At 45.4% G+C, this 23,948-nt stretch overlaps 1 protein-coding gene across 1 annotated transcript in view; it reads right to left on the reverse strand.

Moving 5' to 3' along the window:
• Positions 1–4,919: 4,919 nt before the first annotated feature.
• Positions 4,920–23,948, reverse strand: part of P2RX7 (purinergic receptor P2X 7) — a 63,357-nt gene continuing 44,328 nt past the window's right edge. Inside the window, exons 9-13 of the mRNA XM_055147577.1 lie at positions 19,743–19,833; positions 16,836–16,901; positions 16,395–16,544; positions 12,067–12,171; positions 4,920–7,111 (exon numbers count right to left, since the gene is read on the reverse strand). Of these exons, the coding sequence (XP_055003552.1) occupies positions 6,632–7,111; positions 12,067–12,171; positions 16,395–16,544; positions 16,836–16,901; positions 19,743–19,833 (892 nt within the window). The 3' untranslated portion in view covers positions 4,920–6,631. The remainder of the gene's footprint in view (positions 7,112–12,066; positions 12,172–16,394; positions 16,545–16,835; positions 16,902–19,742; positions 19,834–23,948) is intronic.

The following is a 23,948-nucleotide window of genomic DNA, read 5'->3' on the forward strand; positions in this document are numbered from 1 at the left end:
ACATCTGGCTAATTCTTTAAACAAGATTTTAATATTTATATTTCTAATATTTATTGCTTTCTGTGATCTGGGCATGGGTTAGGTGCTTTTCATATATTGACATTGTAACATGGGACTTAAAACACCCCTACACACAAAGGTGCAACTGAGGGTTGTTTTTTTTTTTTTTTTTTTGGGTCACACCCGGCGATGCACAGGGGTTACTCCTGGCTCTGCACTCAGGAATTACCCCCTGGCAGGGCTCAGGGGACCATATGGGACTCTGGGAATCGAACCCAGGTCAGCCTCCTGCAAGCCAAACACCCTCCCCACTGTGCTATTTCTCTAGCCCCGCAACTGAGGCTTCTAAGGGTTGGACAAGCCACCCAATACCACGTCCTAACCGGTGCTGAGCCAGGATGTGAGCCCAGGTTTTCTGTTTCTGGTGTCACGGCTCTGCCCCGTTGCCCTGTGCTGGAATAGGCACCAGAGGCCCAAGCCCCGAGAGGCTCTGTGCCTCTGAGGAGCTTCCTGTTTGCACAAGAAATAAAATACAACTCATAAATAACATTACTCAGCCATCTTGCATAATAAGGTCCTTTCCTAATTCTGTCCAAAGCATGAAAATTTCTCCTTTGCAAAATGATGTGACAGTGATCGCTGCCTCTTCCTCTGATTTCTGAACTGTCTCATGTGACCTTGCTGAGGATGTTAAAATCCAAGATCACCATTTACCTTGGAACTTGATTAACAAAAAAAAACTTCAGGGACTAGAGAAGAGAAAACTAACAGATGTCAGCAGAAGGAAAGGAAGATAGTGATATCTCAGTGTCTTCAAAAGAATAAGAGGAGTTGAGTCAGGGGACACTCTGGGGTTAGGTTGAAAAACCTCCAAGTACAAGAAAGTGAAACATTACTCAAGCCAATCATATGACTGGATTGCTTAAGTGGCTGCTGAGAAAGAGTCAGTTTCTTGGGGCCTCAAGAGGCAGGATTTTGTCTAGATAGAGTGAAGCCAGGGCTGGAGTGATAGCTCAGTGGGTAGGGCCTTTGCCTTGCGCGCGGCTGACCCGGGTTCAATTCCCAGCATCCCATATGGTCCCCTGAGCACTGCCTGAGTACAGAGCCACGAGTAACCCCGGTGCATCGCTGGGTATGACCCAAAAAAGCAAAAAAAAAAAAATAGTGAAGCTAAAAATAGGGGTGTGTGTGTGTGAGAGAGAGAGACAGAGACAGAGACAGAGAGAGGCAGAGAGAGACAAAATGAGAGAGAGAGAGAGAGAGAGGTCAGTTGTACTAGGAAACGTACACTGGTGGAGGGATAGGTGTTGGAATACTGTATGACTGATACCCAATCATGAATGGCTTTGTAATGCTCCATCCCACAGTGATTCAATAAAAAAATTTTAAAAATAAAAGAGAATGAAGAAGCTAAGTACCTAATTCTGGCAGGAGGCTGAATTAGGATTACTTTATTCACCTCTGTTTTCACTGCATTTGCAAGGTAGTAATTCCCATCTTAGAGATCTGGGCATAACAGAACATATGGAAACCAACACCAGATAGAAGAAATTAGGGGCCATTTATTAATCACACTCACGGCTCAGAGAAGCATGACCCCAACTGAAGATTGCACTGGCTTTTTGTTTGTTTCTGTTTTGGGGCCACATCTAGCAGTACTCAGGGTTTACTCCTGGCTGTGAGTTCAGGGATCACTCTGGTGGGGCTCGGGGACCATGTGTGATAGGCCCAGATGCCACATGCAAGGGAAGTAACTAACCCAGTGTACTATCTTTCTGGCCCCTGGAGGTTGCTTTTAGGACAAGATGAACTGCCAGAGGCTGTGGGAGGCACAGCTGCTTTAAGGCACTCTGTGATTCCTGCAGGATTAAATTATTTTGAATAATTCTGTGGACTGGATGGAAGCTTACACCCGCTCCTGAGCATCTGGTCCATTTGATAAGGAGGTCCTTTGAGGAGTGACCTTGGCCACAGGAGCCTACGAGGAAGAAAGCACTTGTGGTTGGGCCATTAGTGCCTTCTTGATTTCCTGGATATCAGGTAGTCATAATTAGACTTTACTTTTTTTTTTTTTCCTGGAGTGGGCCACATCTAGTTGTGCTCAGGGCTTACTCCTGAATCTGTGCTCAGGGGTCATTCCTGGAGATGCTTGGAAGGGGGTCAGATATGGCAAGCCCCATACCTTCTGTATTACCTCTCCACATGTGCAGGAGGTGGTGTTGGCGGGGTAGAGACATCAGTAAGCGCTGTGAACTGCTCTCTGCCAATTGGGCACATTCCTGCCCCCGCCTCTCCCTCTTCAGTGCCTGGTTACATCACAGCCACAAGTTGGGGAATCCCATAACTTCCTCTTCAGATTCAATAATTTATTATAGTGGCTAAGAATTCAGGGAAGCACATTATAAAGGTCATAATAAAAGATATGGATGAGTAACCAGAGGAAGACGTACCTACCAGGGGGTTCAGAAGTTTCTGAGTCTGCAGAGTTGGGGTGTACCTCCTGTTAGGGTCTGGAGTCGATAATTTCCCCCTCTTTGAACCCGCACAAAGAGTTCAGCCAGTAATTTAACACAAGTGGAGTTTATTAAGCCAGCTAGCTGGGGTCAAGCTTTCAGGCACGCAGGCCGAAGCAAGAAGACAAACAAGGGAGAAGCTGTAAGTTTTATAGTCAACGCTTACATCGTATCCCATGCATACAAATTCAAACAAAAGCATAAGTGAAAATTGCAAGTTTCATAACTCAGAAGAAAACATAATTTCAAATAGTACAAACAAATAGTTACAGATAGGTCATCTAGACATTTTCAGAATATTCTGGAGGCTGCCCACCCCACCTGCGTCCCTTCTATAGATAGGGAATAGTGGTTATGAAACTATTTGCCAAGGCCGAGTTTTCAGCCCAGTTGTCCTTCCCTTGCAGATGGCCAGGGGGGAGAAGAGGGGTTTTAAGAAAAACAAAAAGGTTTAAGTAAAACAAGACGTGAAGCAGGAACCAGGCCTGATGGAGTCGCTCCTGCCCCGCTCTGTGTCCAACACTCCCTCTCAGCATGTGGGTATATTTTTCAGTTCTCAAACTCTCAAAATCCTATTGTTTGGGTTGGAGAGAGAGTACAGCAGGTAGGATGCTGCCCTGGCATGTAGGTGACCCTGGTTGGATTCCCGGCATCCCATATGTCCCCTGAGAACTGCCAGGAGTAATTCCTGAGTGTAGAGCCAGAAGCAACCCCTGGGCATAGCTAGGTGTGACCCAAAACAAACGAACACACCAACAAATGGAATCTTACGGTGGCTTTATTACATCAGCACAATCAATTCACAACTTTCTCCCATCCTACAGGATGAGAGTAGGAGTGGTGCTCGAAGTTCCAACCTTCCAAGATCATGGTTTTGTCTTTCCAGTGACCAACCTCTGTCCTAACATCATCTAGGAGCCAGTGAGCCACTTCACTAGAACACAAGACATTCCTCTCACCCAGAAAATTCCAGGAATTTAGGAGCTCTTTTGTCAGAAAGCAGGGGAAGAGATGGGTAAATACCTTACTGCAGTCCTCAGTGACTCTAGTGTATGAATGAATGTATCAGTGAATGAACTGTCATCTGGGAGATCTTCTGGACAAAGGAAGTAAAGGGAACCCTTAAGTAAAGAGGATATTTATATTATTTTCTAGTATCAAAACTGTCAGGTTAAGACATATGATCACTAAGCTAGAATCAGGAAGCCCCTAAAAGCCATCCCATTTGAAGAGAAAAAGGCAAATTCATTCCCAGCTCTCTGTAATATCATTTGGAGTTTCAACATGTAAACAGGTTTTTGACACAGAGATGGAGCTGTGTGACTGCTGGGTGACTACCAGTCAGAAGAATGATCTGGAATACAAGAAACAGACGCTATAAAATGTCATTCTCCTTTGGATGCCTTTGGCAATGACATTATTTTAAGTCACGGTCATCACGATCACGAAATCCCGTTGATCGTTGATTTCTCGAGCAGGCTCAGTAACGTCTCCATTCGTCCTATCCCTGAGATTTTAGAAGCCTCTCTCCACTCGGCCTTCCCAACGATGCTGCATTGGAGGCTCTTTCAGGGTCAGGGGAATGAGATCCAGCTTGTTACTGGCTTTGGCATATGAATACATCACGGGAAGCTTGCAAGGCTGTCCCATGTGGGCAGGAAACTCTCAGTAGCTTGCTAGTTTCTCCCCGAGAGAGAAGTAGGTTACAGGATATCTCCTGGGAGCTTGCTTTTAAGTCTCTCTCTGGATGTTGGCCGTTGATGGGATTACACACACCTGGGTTCCTCTGCCGGTACCTCAATGCGTGAGGTTTGTCCGAACGTGTGGAGAGAGGCCTTGAGCATGGCTGTGGCTAGGTTCCGGTGGTCTTTGCTTCCCAAGAGCTCTGCTTGGGGCGGGGAGGGAAGCTGGAGCCCTCCGAGGGGCCCCGGGGAAGACAGCCAGGCGTGTGGGCAAGAGACTCTCAAATTATTTTAAGTAGTCTAAATAATACAAATATGCCGTGTGTTGTCATGGAAAGCGTCAGATTTTTATACACAATCAACATCACACATCTAGTCACCAAGAAGATGAAAGCTGGCAGGAGGTAGATCAAGAGATTAATTTGTCATTCAAGACTCATACTGCATCTGGGACTCCCTGGGATGACAAATGCATTTGGCATAAGGCACCGATAGATAAAGGCTTAGAAGCTATCAAAATGGATATCCATACCATTATCTAGAACGCTTGAAGTAAGAAATTCAAATTCCAAAGAAGTTATATATGCATTTCACATTCTGCCCTGGATTTGCTCCCCAGTACTGTCTGCTTCCCCTAATTCCTAGCTCTGTTAGGTATGCCTCCCCCCAGCACCCACCCCCCCGCCCCCTCCACAGTCCACCCCTCCCCAAGCCCCACGCTTCCAAAACTCTGCAATAATGTATCTGAAAGGTACTAAAAATGAAAGTTAAGTCTGGTCCATTAACTTCATCCTGAGTTTAAAGCCTGAAAAATGTCCAGAACCATCCCTCCTCAAAGCTTTTGTTGATATTGTTTTGTAAGCAGTAGCACGTTGATCTTTTTTTTGTTTGGGGGCCACACTCAGCAATACTTATGGCTTACTTCTAGCTCTACACTCAGGAATTACTCCTGGTGGTGCTAAGGGGGTACTGGGTACTGGGGATTGAACCTGAGTTGACCGTGTGCAAGGCAAGCACCCTACCCACTGTAATATCCCTTTGGCCCCAGTTGATAGTTCTTTAAAGTACCAAAATAAGACGATAAGAAAAAAATCTTAAGACTATGAGAAAAAAAATCATTTATATTGTTGAATAGTGGTCTCTAGTCCTCAAAATAGTTGCTAGAAGGAGTGAATTTTAGTGCCCAAACCAGGAAAAGGTAATCCTGCAGGATGAAAATCCCACAGCCTACAAATACCATTTGCATATCTGTTGTGGCTGGTGTAGAGAAATGATAAAGGCTTGGGAGGGTTGCTCTTCAAGTAACACCCATGCATTCCAGTTGCTAAAGGCACAAAGGCAAGTTTCTCCATTTTGAGTAACAATTATTTCCCACCATAGGAATACAATGCAAGTTGGACCGTATTAGACAGCTTGGCAGTTAGATTTAATGGATTCCAGGGCTGAAATGTTAGCTACCTGATTTGGCCTTCAGCTCTCCCAGAATTGCCAACAAAAGTCTAGGCAGGCCCTTTGGGTTCCAGACCAGGAGTTTCAGGGGGTGGTGCAGGCTCCCTGAGTCTCAGAACCGGGAAAGTTGTGGGTTAAGCCCGTGTCCATATGAACAAAGCTTGCTTTCAGTTGCTGTATGACTAAAAATCCAAAATTCAATGGCATGAAATAATTATTTCATTCCTTGGGTCCCTGAGCAGGGGCATAGCCTGGGATGTCTCAAGCGTGTGATCAACTTAGCAGGGTCTGAAGATCTCAAAGCCGGGAGCTGGTTCGGCATCTCCTCTCCCTCCGACTTCCAGGGCTTCCTTCGTGCAGGACAGTCTCAGGATCTGCATACTTTCCTCTGGGGGCTGGCTCTCTTTCCAGCCAGACTGCCAAGGGCCAGGAAGTGGGAGCTTCCAGCTCTAAGACCAAGGCTTAAAACCCACACAGTCACTTGCCCTATTGGATAAAGCAATCAAAGCTGTACTGATGCAAGGGCAGGTCCTGAGGGGTAAGTGTTAAATAACTTCGGGCCATTTTTAATCCTCCACATGCTCAAAACAGGACCTAGAAGGCTTTTTTCATAGTTCTTCAGTTTCCTAGTCTGACCACTCATTTTCCTCATTATGCACTAAGGAGAAAGCTCACGTGCGTGTTGGCCATTGATGCCTCGAGGAGATAGTAGGCTGATGAGAAGGTGAGTGAAGTACAGAAGCTAGTGGCCTGGGATCACATTACTTTTTAGGGACAGAGCTGAGACACAAATCGAAATCTCCTGGCTTGTGGTCCATGCTGAGGCCCCTTGGTTTGTTTGATTTCCCAGGACTCAGCCCTCTGACTCCTGCAGAGAGGTGGGAGGAATGTGCATTGCCCTCTTGCTGAAAATTTGGCCACAGACCTTTGCAGGTGAAGCTCAAGGTGTAGGCAAAGGCCCCAGGAGTGACGGCTCAGCCTGTGGCATCAGTAAGGGTTCTTGAAGCCACTGTACTGGCCTTCACTCTTGGGAAATTCTTTCCGTATTCTCCAGCGGCAGCAGCTGGGCAGGATGGCAAAGTCAGCCAGATCCTGGGAGCCGAAACGCCAGGTGGCATAACACCTGTAGGCACAGTGTCGCAGCTCCCTGTTGGTGACATCTACATCCACTGCCAGCAAGGGCTCCTTGTAGAGAAGGAGAAACTGGAGGGCATCTCTGGATAGAACGAGGCTCTTGAATAGCTGTGAGCTGGTGATGCAGGGTCCCTGAGTTTTCCGACAGCACAGTTCCTCCAGGCACCTGCTGTTCTCAGGGAGTTGGGATGGGCGGCAGTTTCCGCACTGGCACCACCTTGGGCTGTCAGCTTCTCTAAGCATCTCTACCTCCTCTTGCTGTCTGGAAGTGCGGGATGGTCTGTAGACAGACAGGGGCAATCTCGACAAGTCTGTGAAGTCTGTCTGGGGTCTCTGAAAAATTCAAGTTTCCAAATCCATTAACAAGGACAACCCCTAAGGTCCTAGATTCTTTTATTTTACTATTTAATTATGAATCCCTGTTAATATTATATTAACACAAGAGGCTATCTGAACACAGGAGAGTGTACTAGTATTTACAAGCACTGGCCACTCTTAAAGAACCTAATTTTACCTCCATTTTACAGATTTGAAACCTAGATATAAAAAAGCCAGGTCTAGCGCAGATGCTGCCTGAGCCCGTGTGCTGCTTGTGCCCACGTGGCCAAGCACATGCGGTGCCCGAGCACATGTGTCACCCGCATCTCCCCTCTTGAGATGTGTACTTTCATGCTCTCGTGTCCAGTGCTAGGATGTGTGTAGAGCTCTCTCCACCCTTGGAGAAGCACGCGTTCTCTCTTGAGCGCGTTATTCTTACTATTCCCTCTCCCACTTATCCCTTCCTCCCTCCCTCAGAAACCTCTACATAAAATCTGTTTACTTCACTGCTTGTCTACTCCTGAAATTCTTTTCCGTGAGCGAGACAAGAACCCAGTAACCCTGGGTCCCGGGTGGTAGAGGCGGTTGGGGAGAAAGTGACCGTCTTTCTCCTCCCCGCTTCATGTAAGTCACCCGTGGGGCCCACCGACATCATTTTGGCGACCACGAAGGGACTGCAGTGAAGAAATCCACGAGGAAGGAGGTAATCTGTGGAAAACCTGCTGTGGAGGTATCAACCTAGTCCTGACCATCAGAGACCTTCATACACAAGTGTGAAATCCTTAATGTTTTATGGGTCTACCCCTCATGAAGACAGGAAAATCAGTTATGGGACCCCAAAGCCCTCTTCCAGGGAAATAGTCAAGGTTTGGTCTAAATGACAGGAGCAGGTATTTAACAGGTACTGTTTCTTATTATTATTATTATTATTTTTTTGCTTTTTGGGTCACACCCAGCAATGCTCAGGGGTTACTCCTGGCTTTGCACTCAGGAATTACTCCTGGCAGTGCTTGGGGGACCATATGGGATGCCGAGGATCGAACCCGGGTCGGCCGCGTGCAAGGCAAACGCCCTACCCGCTGTGCTATCGCTCCGGCCCCAACAGGTACTGTTTCAAGTACCTTACAAACCTCAGGGAGTCCCTAGAGGCAGGCCGGCTCAAGGAAAGAATGGAAATCACTGCTATGAAGAGTGAGGAATCCGGAAATCTGTGTGACTGACACAGCCTGGGCCTACTCTCATCATCAAGAAAAATCCTGGAAACCAGGATCTCTCTCAGCCCTGAAGGGATGGGATGGACTCCTTTCTGCCAGGATGCCTCTATGGAAAATGAAGCCCAAGGCCACCTCCAGTTCAACTTGGAGACTTGAAGCCATCCAGTTCATCGTGGGACATTTATGGCCTGGCCTGGGTAACTCTGACGTGCCACATAAGGTTAATGCCGTTATTGGTGTTTCCTGTCTTTAGCCAACCCCCAGGACTTCTCAGTAAATAACAGGGTACCCCAAATGAAGAGTTCTAAAAAAAAAAAAAAAGCCAGGTCTATATGTAGATATCACCTCTTCTGGTAGACCTTCTTACCCTAATTTTTTTTTGGGGGGGGTCACACCTGTTGATGCACAGGGTCACTCCTGGCTCATGCACTCAGGAACTACTCCTGGCGGTGCTCGGGGGACCATATGGGATGCTGGGATTCAAACCCGGGTTGGCCGCGTGCAAGGCAAACACCCCACCCGCTATGCTATTGCTCCAGCCCCCCTAATTCCCCCAATCTAGGTGGTTCTCCTCTCAGACTCTCTTCTTGCCACATCATCATATTCTGTGTTTGTATTACTTATCACCATCTGAAACAACTTTATTAACTAGTAATGGCTCTTCCTCCACATGAAGGCAGGGGCCGTGACTGCTCTGCTCACTACTTATCACCAAATCTTTGGACAGTATCCAGAGCCTACTAAATAGTATTTGCTGACTTAGTGTCACTCTCTTCCTTCCATCAGGAGTCCTCTTTTCGCAGATTTATTTGTTATCTCCAAGAGAAATACCTATAGTCAAGTGAGTTGCCATAATTTATGTTCCTTCTTTGTCATAATTGCCATCGTTTGTGTCTATGTGGCACATGCCTTCAAACTCTGAAGAAAGTCTGGATCAAGTACATTAAAACTGGATCATTCCAGGAGCCAGAGAGATAGTACTGGAGGTAATGTGCTTGCCTTGCACTTACCCAACCCCATTCTGAATCAGACACCACTGGGTCCCCAAACACTGCCAAGGCTCACTCCTAAGCACAGACACAGGAATAACCTCTGAGCACCACCCGGTGTGATTAACTCCCCCTATCCCCACCAAATAAAAACCACCAAACCCACAACTACAACAAAAATTGAATATTTCCTGGGGCAGGGGGTGGGGGCAGGAAACCCAAACTGAGAGCCAAAGGAAATGGCTCACATGATTTGTATAATCTCTGGTACCATGTGGTCCCTAAGTAGCACCAGAAATTGCCTCCCAGCACTGTACCATGAGTAACCCCCACCTCCATGTAGGTCCCTGAAACAACAAAACAAAACAAACAAGTCATTCTTGTTTTTTTTTTTTTCTTTTTGGGTCACACCCAGCGATTCTCAGGGGTTACTCCTGGCTTTGCACTCAGGAATTGCTCCTGGCAGTGCTTGGGGGACCATATGGGATGCCGGGGATCGAACCCAGGTCGGCCGCGTGCAAGGCAAACGCCCTACCCATTGTGCTATCGCTCCGGCCCCAAGTCATTCTTGTTAATTAACATTCACAGCTGCACTATAGTAGCAAAAAGTGAAAACAACCCAGTGCCTATCAGTAAATGAGTGGAATATTATTCAGTCACAGAAAAGAATGGAGTGGAGCCAGAGACATGGCTCAAAGGTCTGAACACATGCTTTATATGCAGGAGGCCTGAGTTTGATCCTTAGTACCTCATGGCTGAGCACTGAGCACAGACCTAGGAGTAGTCCCTGAGCACCACTTGGTGTAACCCCAAACTTACTACCTATGAAAAATATAAGAAAACAAAAAAATGAAAAGAATATGATACTGGCAGACTACAACATGGATGAGCATTGAAGATATGATTCTAAGTGCAAGAAGCCAGATATAAAAGTTCACATATTATATCATTCTGTTAATAGGAAATGATCAAAATAGGCAAATACACAATATTAGAAAGCATATTAGTGGATGCTAGGGTCTGGAGGAAACAGGAAAGTGGTCACTGAGTAGATATGAGATTCCCTTCGGTGATGATGAAATACCTGGAACTAGATGATTACAACAGCATTGTGGATGCACTAAATGCCACTGGTTTGTACACTTTAAGTTGGTAAAGTTTATGTTATGTGTATTTTATCACACACAAGAGTTTATAACTATTACAAGAATGGAAAAGTTTTGGTTAGTGTCTCTCAAGAAGAGAGATAAAATAATATATAATAGAGAACTAAATTCAGCAGTGAATAAAAAGAATGATACATCACAGTCAAACCTTATGTTTTATTTGAGGGTGCGGGGAGGGCTTACCCTGTAGTGCTCAGGACTTACTCCTGGCTTTATTCTCAGGGATCACTCCTGGTAGTGCTTGAGGGTCTATATGTGGTATTGGGGATTAAAGGGAGGTCAGCCATGTGCAAGGCAAGTGCCTTAACCCCTGTGCTAGCTCTCTGGTTCCACAGTGTCCTTTTCTCACTCTGTTAGAGTTCTTTAATGACCTACGATATGATGGTCCCCAGAATAATGAGGCCTGAGCAGTGCTGCGTTGTTGCATCTTAGTATCGAACCATCTGGTCCAGTTGGCCAAGTACCACTGGGAGTAGCACTCCTGAGTCGGAGGATTCCTGACCACTGCTTGGGAGACCCTTTCCCCAAATACCTGCAGCAGATACTATAATGAATAGAGAAATATAGAAAACTTTGACAAAGATATAGGAAATGAGATAAAGATATGCCAGAACTGGAAGAAGTAAGGAAGAATAAAAAGGATCCTTCCCTAGAGCCATGGAGGGAACATAGTACCGCCAACATCTTGTTTCAGACTTCTAGTTTCCAGAACTGTGAGAGAATGTGTTTCTATTGTTCCAAGCTGTCTAGTTTATGGTAATTTATTATGATGGTAGTAAGAGGCTCATATAGTTAGTAAAGATGTACAACAATTAAAGCTGCTGGGGAAAGGGTGAATTCAAACACCCTCTTTAGAGAACTGTTTGAAACTATTTTCTAATGTGACATAAAGGCCTGCTGTGACCAATGGCTCTACTGCTAAGTGTCATACGTTTATCATGGCAGCATCATGGACATGATTCCCAAACGGGAAATTCTTCAAGTGCCCATCAACAATAAGATGGGTAAGTTGGATATTTATAGAAGGGAAATAATATAACAATGAGGATGACTATTACTAGGTGCCATGACATGGATAAAGTAGTGTTAAGTGAATGACTAGATACTCAATAGAGTATATTATGAGTATGCTACAGAATCCAAATTTTATAAAATTTATGAGGGTAAAGCTAACTTCTGACTATAGGATAATGACTGCTTTTAATATAGGGTAGTAATTGAGTGGATCATGAAAGGGAATTATACTAGTAATACTTTTATTTGTGGATGCTGCTTACATGTTTACTTTGTTAAAATTCACTTATACACATTTTCAAATCAATTTTCATAAATACTTGTATTTATTCATGCTTAGTAGTAAAATTTTCATTTTTAAAAAGACAAGTTAAGGGGCTGGAGTGTTAGTACAGCAAGTACAAGTACTTGCCTTGTGTATGCTGACCCGGATTCAATCCCCTTTGGTCCCCTGAGCTCCAGCAGGAGTTATCCCTGAGCACAGAGCTAGGAGTAAGCTCTGAGCACTTCCAGATGTGGCCCAAAAGCAAACGAACAACAACAACCAGAAAACAACAATAGAAAGAGAGTTAAATGTCTGAACTTACTGCGACTGCTTCACTTTTGACATCTTGTAGACTTTTCCCAAGTAGCTGCTGGTCCACCATTCTAATAATACAGGGTTCATCCACAAAAGACACATATTTTAATGTCTAGGAAAAGAAGGTGGAAAAATTTGTCAAGAATTGCCTATCTGGAACGCCCATGATTCCAGAGGCCAACTAACTACTTTTGGCACCCAGCATCTTCTTGCAGAAATGCCTCTAGACTGTGAACTAAGCTACGGCCCCATGCCGCCCTGGGAGGGGAAAGGCTTTTCTCTCTTGGCCTTTGCTTTCCCCGGTGGCGGTGTGGTGACCACCATCTTATAAGGCCTACTAAACAGAGGTACGAGCTTGCAATGATGCGATTTCTGGCAGAAATCTCTCTGGACTCAATTACTAAAATACCAGAAATCCAAAACCACATGCTCTTCATTCTCAGCAATGTAAAACAAATTATCAAATGATGACTTTTGGTAGATCTGATTGTTGGGGGGAAAATTCCAAATAATAATAGTGAGTTTTCTGTTGAAATATTGATGTAATCAAAGTAAAGAGAAAGTAAAATGAAAATCATCAGCCACACAGGTGTGGGGGCGGGGGTGGGGGTATGATGGGAGATAAACTGGGGTTCTTGGGGTGGAACATGTGCACTGGTGAAGGGATGGGTGTTTAATCATTGTATGACTGACACTTAAGCCTGAAAGCTTTGTAACTTTTTACATGGGGATTTAATAATAATAATAAAAAGAATCACCTATCTGAATATATCTAAACTATTACCACTATTTATTAAAAGACAAACTATTAAACAAGCTAATGAAAAACTTGCTGACCAAGAATAAATCATTCTGAATCTAAAGGTAAATCAGAAATGGAACCCTGGTCACCTGAGTCTGTTGATTCAAAGTAGCCACATTTTACTGCCTATTAGAAGACATTAGAAGACAGTATTTTAGGTTCTCCAAGTACTATGAAAAATTTCTTTGTCTATTGATTAGATATATCCAGAAAGTTTTACTATTGCAACTTAATTTATATTTTTATTATATTTCAAGTTTCCGAATATTGTGTGGGATCACTAGGCCACTGCAAATTGCTGGCAAGTCTTGCTCTCTCCTCCCTGGCTTTAGGGTCATCCCAAATAATTTGTTAATTCAAGTCAGCGTCTCTTGCCCGCACGCCTGGCTGTCTTCCCCAGGACCCCTCGGAGGGGATGGGCTCCAGCTTCCCTCCCCGCCCTGAGCAGAGCTCCCGGCGGCCGAAGACCACCGGAACCTAGCTACAGCCATGCTTGAGGCCCCTCTCCACACATTCGGATGGGCCTCACGCATGAAGGTACTGGTAGAGGAACCCAGGTGTGTGTAATCCATCAATGGCCAACATCCAGAGACTTAAAAGAGAGTTCCCAGAAGCGCGCAGCCGCCAGATATCTTATAACCTACTTCTCCCTCTGGGAGAAACTAGCAAGCTACTGAGAGTTTCCTGCCCATGGTGTATTCATATGCCAAAGCCAGTAACATGCTGGATCTCATTAGAGATCCATTGTTGGGAAGGCCAAGTGGAGAGAGACTTCTAAAATCTCAAGGATAGGACGAATGGAGAGGTTACTGAGCCTCCTTGAGAAATGGACGATCAGTGGGATTTCGTGACTCTCCACACTTTAAGGTCTTTTTAAGAAGCACCACAATTACCATTTATGTGGGTGTTCAGTACCTTTATCAGGAAAGGGCCTCTGCAGCAGTACTTGTCATCCCAGGGCCTCTCCTGGCCATACTCAGCCTGACAGTGCAGGCTTAATGATTCCGTCCTTGAGCCTGGAAATGCTTAGGCCTAGACGTCCTCGGGGCCACCAGGGCTGCCCTTGGTGGCCTTCAGGGAACTATATGGTATCAGGAATTGAACTTGGGACCTAGCACACAAAGGGCGTATGAACCGTCTTTCTAGCACCTCTGGTACCGGTACTGTGATATATATATCGACTGGAGCCATAACAGAGCGGGTAGGGCATTTGCCTTGCATGCGGCCAACCTGGGTTCGATTCCTCCGTCCCTCTCGGAGAGCCCAGCAAGCTACTGAGAGTATCCCACCCGCACGGCAGAACCTGGCAAGCTACCCGTGGTGTATTCTATATGCCAAAAACAGTAACAAGTCTTACAATGGAGACACTACAGGTGCCCGCTCGAGCAAACCAATGAACAATGGGATGACAGTGCTCAATTCCAATATATATATACATATATATTTATCATACTATATATTATTTTCTATAGTTTGCCTTTTTTGTTTATTTTTGGGCCATCTCAGTGGTACTCAGGGCTTACTCTGGGCCCTGTTCTCAGGGATCACTCCTAGTGGGGCTTGGGGGACCATATGGAATGCTGGAAATTAAACCTAGGTTGGCCATGTGCAATGCAAGAGAAGTACCTTACCTCCTACCTGCTGTACTATTTCTCCAGCTCCTGTAGTTTACCTTTTTTGTTTATTTGTTTTTTGTTTTGGGGCCACACCTGACAGTGTTCCAAGTTTACTCCTGGCTCTGCACTCAGGGATCATATGTGGTGTTGGGAATTGAACCCAGGTTGGCTATGTGCAAGGCAAACGCCCCACCCGCTGTACTATTGCTCTGGCCCCTCCTATCGTTTACTTTCTTTTTCTCAACAAAAATCTTAGTTATTGGCTTATTCCAGTTCTTATAGTATAGTAGTCATAAACACGGATTCTAAGACCAGCTTGCCTGTATTGGCACTCATTTCTTTCATTTATTTATTTTTGGTTTGGAGTCATACTCAGTAGTACTTGGGATTCACTCCTGGATCTGATATCAAGGATCACCCTTGGCAGGGCTCAGGGGACCACATGTGGTGCTAGGGATCGAACCAGGGTTGGGCACATGCAAGACAAGAGCCTTCCCCACTGTATTCTCTCTCCAGCCTTCATTCTATGACTTTGGGAAAAATGATTTAATCTTCTTGTGCATCAATTTCCTAATCAAAAGTAATACTGCATCTACCTATATGCTATAGTCATGGAAATCCATAGAGTGCCTCTGAAGATTCAGTGAGTTTGAATTGATAAACTCATATATAACTTCAAAGTGCTTTGTAATGATTTTTTATTGTCATCTACCTCATTCCTTTAAAGTAGGGCCAGGCATTCCTTATCATGGATTGTTTTATTATCACCTGTTGAACATTGGGCTTCTTTCATGGTTATAAATAACACTGAGATGAACATCTTGAATACCTGTGTATCTTGGTACCCCTGTGATATTTCCTAGGGCAAGTATGGAGAAGTGGAAATGCCAAGCAATGAAGTATGTCTCATTTAAATGTTGGCATATACTGCCAAATTATTCTCCAAGATCATTACACTATTTTTTTACTGTAACTATGCAGTAAATGTAATAAAATGGACAAATGCTGAACATAAGTTTTTCTTTTCCCTATATCTTACCTCCAAGCTCCCTATGGCATATTTATATCCACAGTACAGTAAAAGATATATACATATCTCACGGAGAGCCCGGCAAGCTACCAAGAGTATCCCGCCTGCATGGCAGAGCCCGTGAGTGATGTATTCAATATGTCAAAAACAGTAACGATAGATCTCATTCCCTCGACCCTGAAAGAGTCTCCAATTACTGGGAAAGATGAATAAGGAGAGGCTGCTAAAATCTCAGGGCTAACAGCACGCCTTCTCCAGATGGAGCCCTGGCAACACTGAGCTTCTACTAACACGGCTCCGGGATGCGGGACTGGAACACCTCCAAACCGTGTGCCCGTGTAAGCGACCTTTCCTGAAAAATGAAAACATACAATCTAATGATACCATCCAACATGTCTGACTGTTGGAGGAAAACCTCCAAATAATGATAGTGAGATTCCTGTTGAAAATTGAATGTAATCAAAGTAAGGAAAGAGTAAAGTGGAAATTGTCTGCCACACAGGCAGAGGGGGAGTGGGAGGGGAGGTATGCGGGCATTTTTGGTGGTTGGTGGATCAAGTATGAAAACTTTGTAACTGTATCTCACAGTGATTCAATAAAAAATGAAATTAAAAAAAAAGAAAAAATCTCAGGGCTAAGTGTAATAGAGATGTTACGGGTGCCCGCTCGAGTAAATCAACGAACAATGGGATGACAGTGATACAGTGATATCTTACCTCACTATTTTTGTTTCATTCTTCCCTAAAATCAAAGTATTCATTTAAGAGATGGTGGATTTGAGTTCAGAAACTTGTCCATCAGGTCAACCTATAATTATGACCTTATTCTTGCGCATTTCTCTGTGATGGGAGAGACCTTCTCTCTACCACAGACAATGCGAGCCTTACCGCCTTTGGCTCCACGATGGTCTCACACTTCTTCTGGTAGTAGTATTCATTGACCACGCAGGGCTTACAGAACTTGCAACAGGGATAAACGTGGGATCGACAGCATTTACTTGAGTATGTGTTGATAAGGAAATCAATGACCAGAGTGGCCTGGAAAAAAAAAAAGAAAACTCAGATAGGCATCTTGGTCAGTGAAACTTCTTTTTTTTTTTTTTTTTTTGCTTTTTGGGTCACACCGGTGATGCTCAGAGGTTACTCCTGGTTCTGCACTCAGGAATTACCCCTGGCGGTGCTCAGGGGACCATATGGGATGCTGGGGATCGAACCCGGGTCGGCCGCGTGCAAGGCAAACGCCCAACCCGCTGTGCTATCATGCCAGCCCCAGTGAAACTTCTTTTTGCCAGATGATTTTCCTAAAGTGTGGGAAAGGAAATGTCTTACCAAGCCAAAATAGGAGAGGGTTGAGCCAATGTTCACAAGCAGATTGATGAAGTTAAATTTTCCTCCCTGAAAACAGAGGCGGAAGAGTTAGTGAGTGGGAATTCAGAGCAGTGCTCTTTCACCCAGACAGGTGCATCCCCGCAGAGAGGGGATTTATATCAGTCACAGCTTCTGCTGCAGATGTAGTCAAGGTCTTCCAGGTCACCGGCAGGAGAGACAGAAATGAAGGCTCTTGTTTGTCCTGATTCTGTCTTCCTGGGTGTATTTAACACCGGAATCTTTCAACAGTGGAGCACTGGGGCCCACACACTGAGAGAGGAAATCATAGATTTGTTGCCTTTGCATACAAAGTGAGGGTTTCAGCTAAGTTTTGCTTAAAAGAGGCAGGAGATGACTTTGGAAGTAGAGGGAAGGAATGTCAGTACAAACTCTCCCCTTATTTGTTCTTGAGGCTTTTATTCCCAGTGGCCTTTCTGCCTTCTCGGCTATATTTCACTGTGAGGCTTGTCACTCAGTGCCTAAGCAGTATGCACAAACGGTGGTAGGTATCTATTGATTTGGGTATACCTGGTTTTTGGAAACATTCCTTCCCTTTTTTGGATACAACATTCCAATTTTCTCTTTTTAAAACAATTTTTAGTTTTGGACCATACCCAGCAGTGCTCAGGGATTACTGTTGGCTCTGTGCTTGGGGATCATTCTTGGCAGACTCGGGGGACCATATGGGATGCTAGGGATCGAACCCAGATCAGCTGCTTGCAAGGCAGACGCCCTGCCCACTTTATTATCCCTCCAGCTCTCCAAATTTCTTTCTTTTTTTTTATTTTAAACTATGTTTATAACAGTAAGCCCTTTCCAATAACAGTGGTAATCACTAACATAAATAACACAATGTCTCATTCACTGTCCTTAGTACTTCACAAGTACACCCACAATAATCTTAAATGCTAGAAATCATAATAATCTTCATTTCCCCCCTTGAGAAAATGGATTTAACAAATGACCTGTGAAGGCTTGGAGGACTCAGGAGAGGATCTGTTGAGAGAGAGCAAGAAAGAAAGTGCCTGTCATAGAGGCTGGGGGGTGGGTGGGGTGGGGGTGCTAGGAGGGATACTGGGGACACTGGTGGTGGGAATGTACACTGGTGGAGGGATGGGTATTTGATCACTGTATGACTGCAACTCAATCATAAAAGCTTTGTGACTGTGTCCAATTTTCTTTTGAATAACCATCTCTGTCTACACTGGTACCAAGTAGTTTGGGAAGGAGGGACTGGTTGAAGTCTGTCTAGCCAAGGAGACCATGGTATGACCTGGTCACAGTGACATAATTCAGCTGTGTGGTCCCTTTGGAGTTGCTAAGAGCCAGTGGATCTGCCTAAGGCCTTTGAGGAAACTTTGGACAAAGGTTTTCTTTTCATTGAGATTGCTAAACTGGAAAGACATAAGGAGCTGCTGACCGGTACCACCAAAGAGGCATAAGGGATGGAGAGAGGGATGCTATTACAGCATCTGGGTCTAGCCATGTCTGAAGCCTGAAAAATGCCTCTGGAGTTTTCAGTTACATGAACTAGAAAACAGCAACACAGTTTTCTGGAGCCAATTTGAGTTGAATTTCCAAAACTAGCTTTTAGATCACTCTGTCTCTAAGAATTTATCTATGTATCTATAAATACAGTCTTTTGGGGGGTATAGGTGGCACACTCTTGGTACTTGGCTCTTTGCTTGGCTCTTTGCTCAGAAGTGACCCCTGGCAGTACTCAGGGGGACCATATGCAGTGCCAGGGATTTGAACTGGGGTCAGTTGCATGCAGTGCAATGACCTTAACCTCCCTACTGTCTCTCTTGCCCAAGCATCTATCTGTCTGTCTATCTATCTATCTATCTATCTATCTATCTATCTATCTATCTATCTATCTATCTATCTATCAATCTCTATCTCTCTATCCCTCTATCCCTCTATCTATCTATCTATCTATCTATCTATCTATCTATCTATCTATCTATCTATCTCATATCTATCTATCTATCTCATATCTATCTATCTATCTATCTATCTATCTATCTTTCTTTCTCTCTCTATCTCTCTATCTCTCTATCTACCTACCTACCTATCTCATCTATCTATCTATCTATCTATCTATCTATCTATCTATCTATCTATCTATATTTCACTGGCCCACTGTTACCATTGTAATATACAGTTAAAAAGTTGTTCATAATTGAGTTTCAGTCATACAGTGTTCCAACACTCATCCCTTCACTAGTGTACATTTTCCACCACTAATGTCCCCAGTTTCTCTTCCTCTGCTTCCCCCCAGCCTGCCTCTATGGTGTCTATATTTTCAAAGTTCAGGTACAGAAGCCCCAGGGCCTTTCTTTTCCCTCTCTCACTCCACTTCCTCTCACTATTTTAAGTAAAATAATTTTATTTTGAGGAGCGAGAGATTCAGAAAGACTCAGGTGAGAATCTAGGATTCTCTAAAGGGAAGAGAGCCAGAAGTATACCACAGGTTGAGATGTGAGTAAGTCCCAAGATGGCGACAGTGCCATAAGGTAAAAGGGAGGAATGACACAACTCAAGTTAAAACAGGGGCAAGTCCTCAAGGTAGGAAGCGCATCTCTTCTCCATCCTGTAAGCCACAAGTACAGTGCATCTGTGACTGGAGTGTTCACTCCTTGAAGGGCCAGAGAGCTAGTACTGGAGTTAAGTAGCTCGCCTTGCATATGGCTGAGGCCAGCTTGATCCAAGCACTACTAGGAATGACCCCTGAGCCAGAAGTAGCCAGTGAGCACTACCGTGTATGGCCCCAAGTCCTCCTCCTACACTTCACCTTTTGCGACACTGCGACAATAATTAGGACCCAGCAATAGGAAGGAGTTGAAGTAGTTGAGAGCAGAGACTTACGGTGCCAAAAACCAGGATGTCGAAACGGATCCCAAAGACTTTGATCAGAGTGCGTTTTTCAATGTTGTTCTCCTTATAGTACTTGGCATATCTAGAGGAAGAAAAGGATCCATCTCGATAAAGACCCCCCTGAAGGTGCTGGCCTTTTATGAAAAGACAAACACAGCAGTAACTTCTCTAGTCTTTCTGCTCATCTCCTATTTCGGAAGAGGTTGACTAAAGATCAACTCAAACCCCAAAATTACTCTCTCTGATCCCCTGGATCAAAAGGCTCCCCACACCACCCCTGCTACTGTCCCCCTCACAGAGCTATGAAAATCAGTTTTTAGAGAAAGGAAACATGAACAATTTTAGCCAATATAAGACTAGCAATGAGAAGAGACATTAACAAAAATATCTAAAAAGAAAACAAAAAGGGGAATGGAGCAATAGCACAGCGGGTAGGGCATTTGCCTTGCATGCGGCCGACCCAGGTTCGATTCCCAGCATCCCATAGGGTCCCCTGAGCATCACCAGGAGTAATTCCTGAGTGCAGAGTCAGAAGTAACCCCTGAGCATCTCTGGATGTGACCCAAAAAAGAAAAAAAAAAGAGACATTAAAATAATAGCACTTCAAGAAGTCTGACTTTTCCTTAAAAAAGAAAAATATGTTTGACGGGGCTGGAGTGATAGCACAGCAGGTAGGGCGTTTGCCTTGCACGCGGCCGACCCGGGTTCGAATCCCAGCATTCCATATGGTCCCCTGAGCACCGCCAGGGGTCATTCCTGAGTGCATGAGCCAGGAATAATGACCCCTGTGCATTGCCGGGTGTGACCCAAAAAGCAAAACATATATATATGTTTGACGTGTGGAACAAAGCATATATGTCAATTTAGAGGCTTATTTCTAGATTGGGGACAGGTGCATTTTAGTAATTTGTTCACTGTTTTATTTTTCTTGTGGTGCCAGAGATTGAATCCAGGTCTCGTGAAACATGCGTATTGCCACCGAGCCCCTGCATCGTCTGTTGGAGGGGTTGGGTGGGGGGGAGCATGCCTAAGGGTGCTCAGTGGCTGCTCCCAGCATGGTGCTCAGAGATTGCTCTTGGAAGTTCTTGGAGGAGCATGGGCCGCTGGGCATTGAACCCAAGCTTCCTGCGTGCAAAGCATGTACACTAGCCCTTCAAGTTATCTTTCTGGGCCCCTCAGTGTATTTTCTTAGGATTCTCTATTTGCTGTGGGCTTGGGAGACGGATGACACAGTGGCAGAAAATGCCTGCCTGCAAGTACAAGACATCAAGTTCCATCCCCAGTGCTTCCCCGCCTCTGCCAAGCTCAGTTCCTGTAACTCAGCAGTCTGGGCTCTCTGCGCTACAATAGGGTGTGTGATGTCTGGCGCACAGCCGGGTGCGTGTGCGAGCACAACCAATGTGTTGGATACTTGGTGAGCACTTTGAGTGTGCCAGCCCCACAACCCCGTATGCACAACCATCTGTCGTCACAGCACAACAACGAAGGGAAGGGAAGTGGAGGGCAAGGTGCATGCTGTATTTTCTGCATGACGTTCATTATTAATTACAGAATCAAACTAACTGCCAGACGTGTATCTTCCCCGTGATCTGGCTTTTGCAAGTGTGTGAAATCATGTCACAAACTCTGACCAATCTTGAGTCCATATCCCCAACCACCACTGGGGCTGGAGCAATAGCACAGCGGGTAGGGCATTTGCCTTGCACGCAGTTGACCTGGGTTCGATTCCCAGCATCCCATATGGTCCCTTGAGCACTGCCAGGAGTAATTCCTGAGTGCAGAGCCAGGAGTAACCCCTGTGCATCGCCGGGTGTGACCCAAAAAGCAAAACAAACAAACAAACAAACAAAAACATATCCCCAACCACCTTCTGTATCTAACTCTCAACACACAGCCAGTATTTCCCTTGCCCTCGGTCACCTGGGGCCATGTACTGGGCAGTAGAGACTGTCCCTATCACCGACATTGCAACCTACTCTCATTTCTCAGTCTAGCTACTCCCGGGCCATCTTCCCCGTCCTGCCTGTCTTTATAGCTAGTGAAGTTTCTGAGCCTTGCTCTCCCCCGGCTCGTTTCAGCTCCGGAGCAAACCTAGTGTTCTCCTGTTGCCCTGTGTAGCATGGTGTGCACCCTTCTTTGGGGAAAAGAAATAAAATTCTCTCCCTTCAGTGACATTGTCTGCTCCGTGCCACTACTTCGTTCCCTTTACAAAGCAAGACCTGGGTGCAAATCACATGCGGCCCAAACCCACAACTCTCACTAGTTCTACCAGTAGGAAAGTGGGATGTTTTGTTTTTCATAAGTAAGTAGGAAGGCTTATAACACATGCCTTGCAAAACTTTTATTCATTATTATTTTTTCCTTTAGATTGGCTGATTTTGGGGCTACATCCAACAGTGCTCAAGGGCTACAGGTCCTGGCTCGGTGCTGAGGGGTAGTTGGGCTGGGAGGAGGTTTGGTTCATTTTGGGGGGGGAGGGGCTACATCTAACACTGCTCAAGGGCTCCTCACTTTTTTGTTTCTGATTCCCACCACTTTTTTGCTATATGTTCAGCTGCTTCAATGCCTGTTTCTTCCTAGAGAGGAAGTTTGCTGCTGATTGCCCTCCTTCCATCACAGTCCTCTCTCTCGCTGCTTTCTTGAGTGATAGATTTATTTTTTTAACCCTTAAAAAGCAAGGTTGCATTCTCCATGGCTGGGGATCTATTGTCTTGTTCTGCAAGTGGGTTGGCCTGGAAGCAGTAAGAACTGGATTTTTGCGGGGCTGGAGCGATAGCACAGCGGGTAGGGTGTTTGCCTTGCATGTGGCCAAACCGGGTTCGATTCCCAGCATCCCATATGGTCCCCTGATCACGGCCAGGGGTAATTCCTGAGTGCAAAGCCAGGAGTGATCCCTGAGCATCGCTGGGTGTGACCCCAAAAGAAAAAAAAAAGGCAACTGGATTTTTGCTTTCAGGGTCTTGGTAAAGTGCTTCTCAAACTAATGGCAGGAATCACTTGAGAAGTGTGTTCAAAAGGCAAATTCCTGAGGCTGGAGTGATAGTACAGCGGGTAGGTTGTTTGCCTTGCACGCGGCCGACCCGGGTTTGATTCCCAGCATCCCATATGGTCCCCTGAGCACGGCCAGGGGTAATTCCTGAGTACAAAGCCAGGAGTAACCCCTGAGCATCGCTGGGTGTGACCCAAAAAGCAAAAATAAATAAATAAATAAATAAATAAATAAATAAAAGGCAAATTCCTGTTCCTCACCACCAACTGGTTGCTTCTGAAAGCCTCAAATATTTCTAGGTGTTTGCATTCCCAAGAAGGGTAACAGGAGGGTCAGTGGGACAGTGGGTCGCCTTTAGAAACGAGAGGCCCCATGCATTGGTGTTTTATTGTTTTCAGTAATAGGTTGAATAGTAACAACCTCCTGCCCCTCCTCCCTTGCCCCAAAGATTTGTCAAAGTTTTTGACCTCTGTCCCGTTGTGTGGGTAAGAGGGTCAATGTCCAGAGATTCAGGGGACAAGCATGTTACCTCCTGTACTGTCTCTCCAGCCCAACTTCTCAAATTTTTATGTGCACAGGAAGTTCCTAGGAATCTTGTAACACGAATATATTTTGTGGGTTGGTTTGGGGGCCGCCCCCAGCAGTGCTCCAGAGCTGATTCCTGGCTCTGTACTCAGTAGGGATTCTCCTGGCAGGCTCAGGAGACCTTCTGGGGTTCTGGGGATCGAACCCAGGTTGGCTGCGTGCAAGGCAAATGCCCTACACAGTTCACTATCCCTCCAGTCACTGAAATGCAGATTTCGATTCAGGAAATTGGGAGTGGAGCCTGGGACCCTGCCCTGTAGCTCCCAGGGGAGACCCCAGTGCTGGTTCCAGGACCACGCTGGGTGCCAGGGGGCTTGGCTGGTGGCTCGCCAGAACTCTGAGGGTCTGTGGAACCAATTCCCAGGGAGAGTATCTGATTCAGGGAGGTCTGAGGTACAGCCTGAGAACTTATTTTGGAGGGGATTTTGTTTTATGTTACCACGTTCCAAACCTAGGGCTGCACACTGGCAGTGCTTCTATACTGTTTAATTTTTTTTTTTTTTGCTTTTTGGGTCACACCCAGCGATGCTCAGGGGTTACTCCTGGCTTTGCACTCAGGAATTGCTCCTGGCAGTGCTTGGGGGACCATATGGGATGCCGGGGATCGAACCTGGGTCGGCCAC

The sequence above is a fragment of the Sorex araneus genome, chromosome 9, assembly GCF_027595985.1.
Source record: "Sorex araneus isolate mSorAra2 chromosome 9, mSorAra2.pri, whole genome shotgun sequence".
Taxonomy (NCBI): Eukaryota; Metazoa; Chordata; class Mammalia; order Eulipotyphla; family Soricidae; genus Sorex; species Sorex araneus.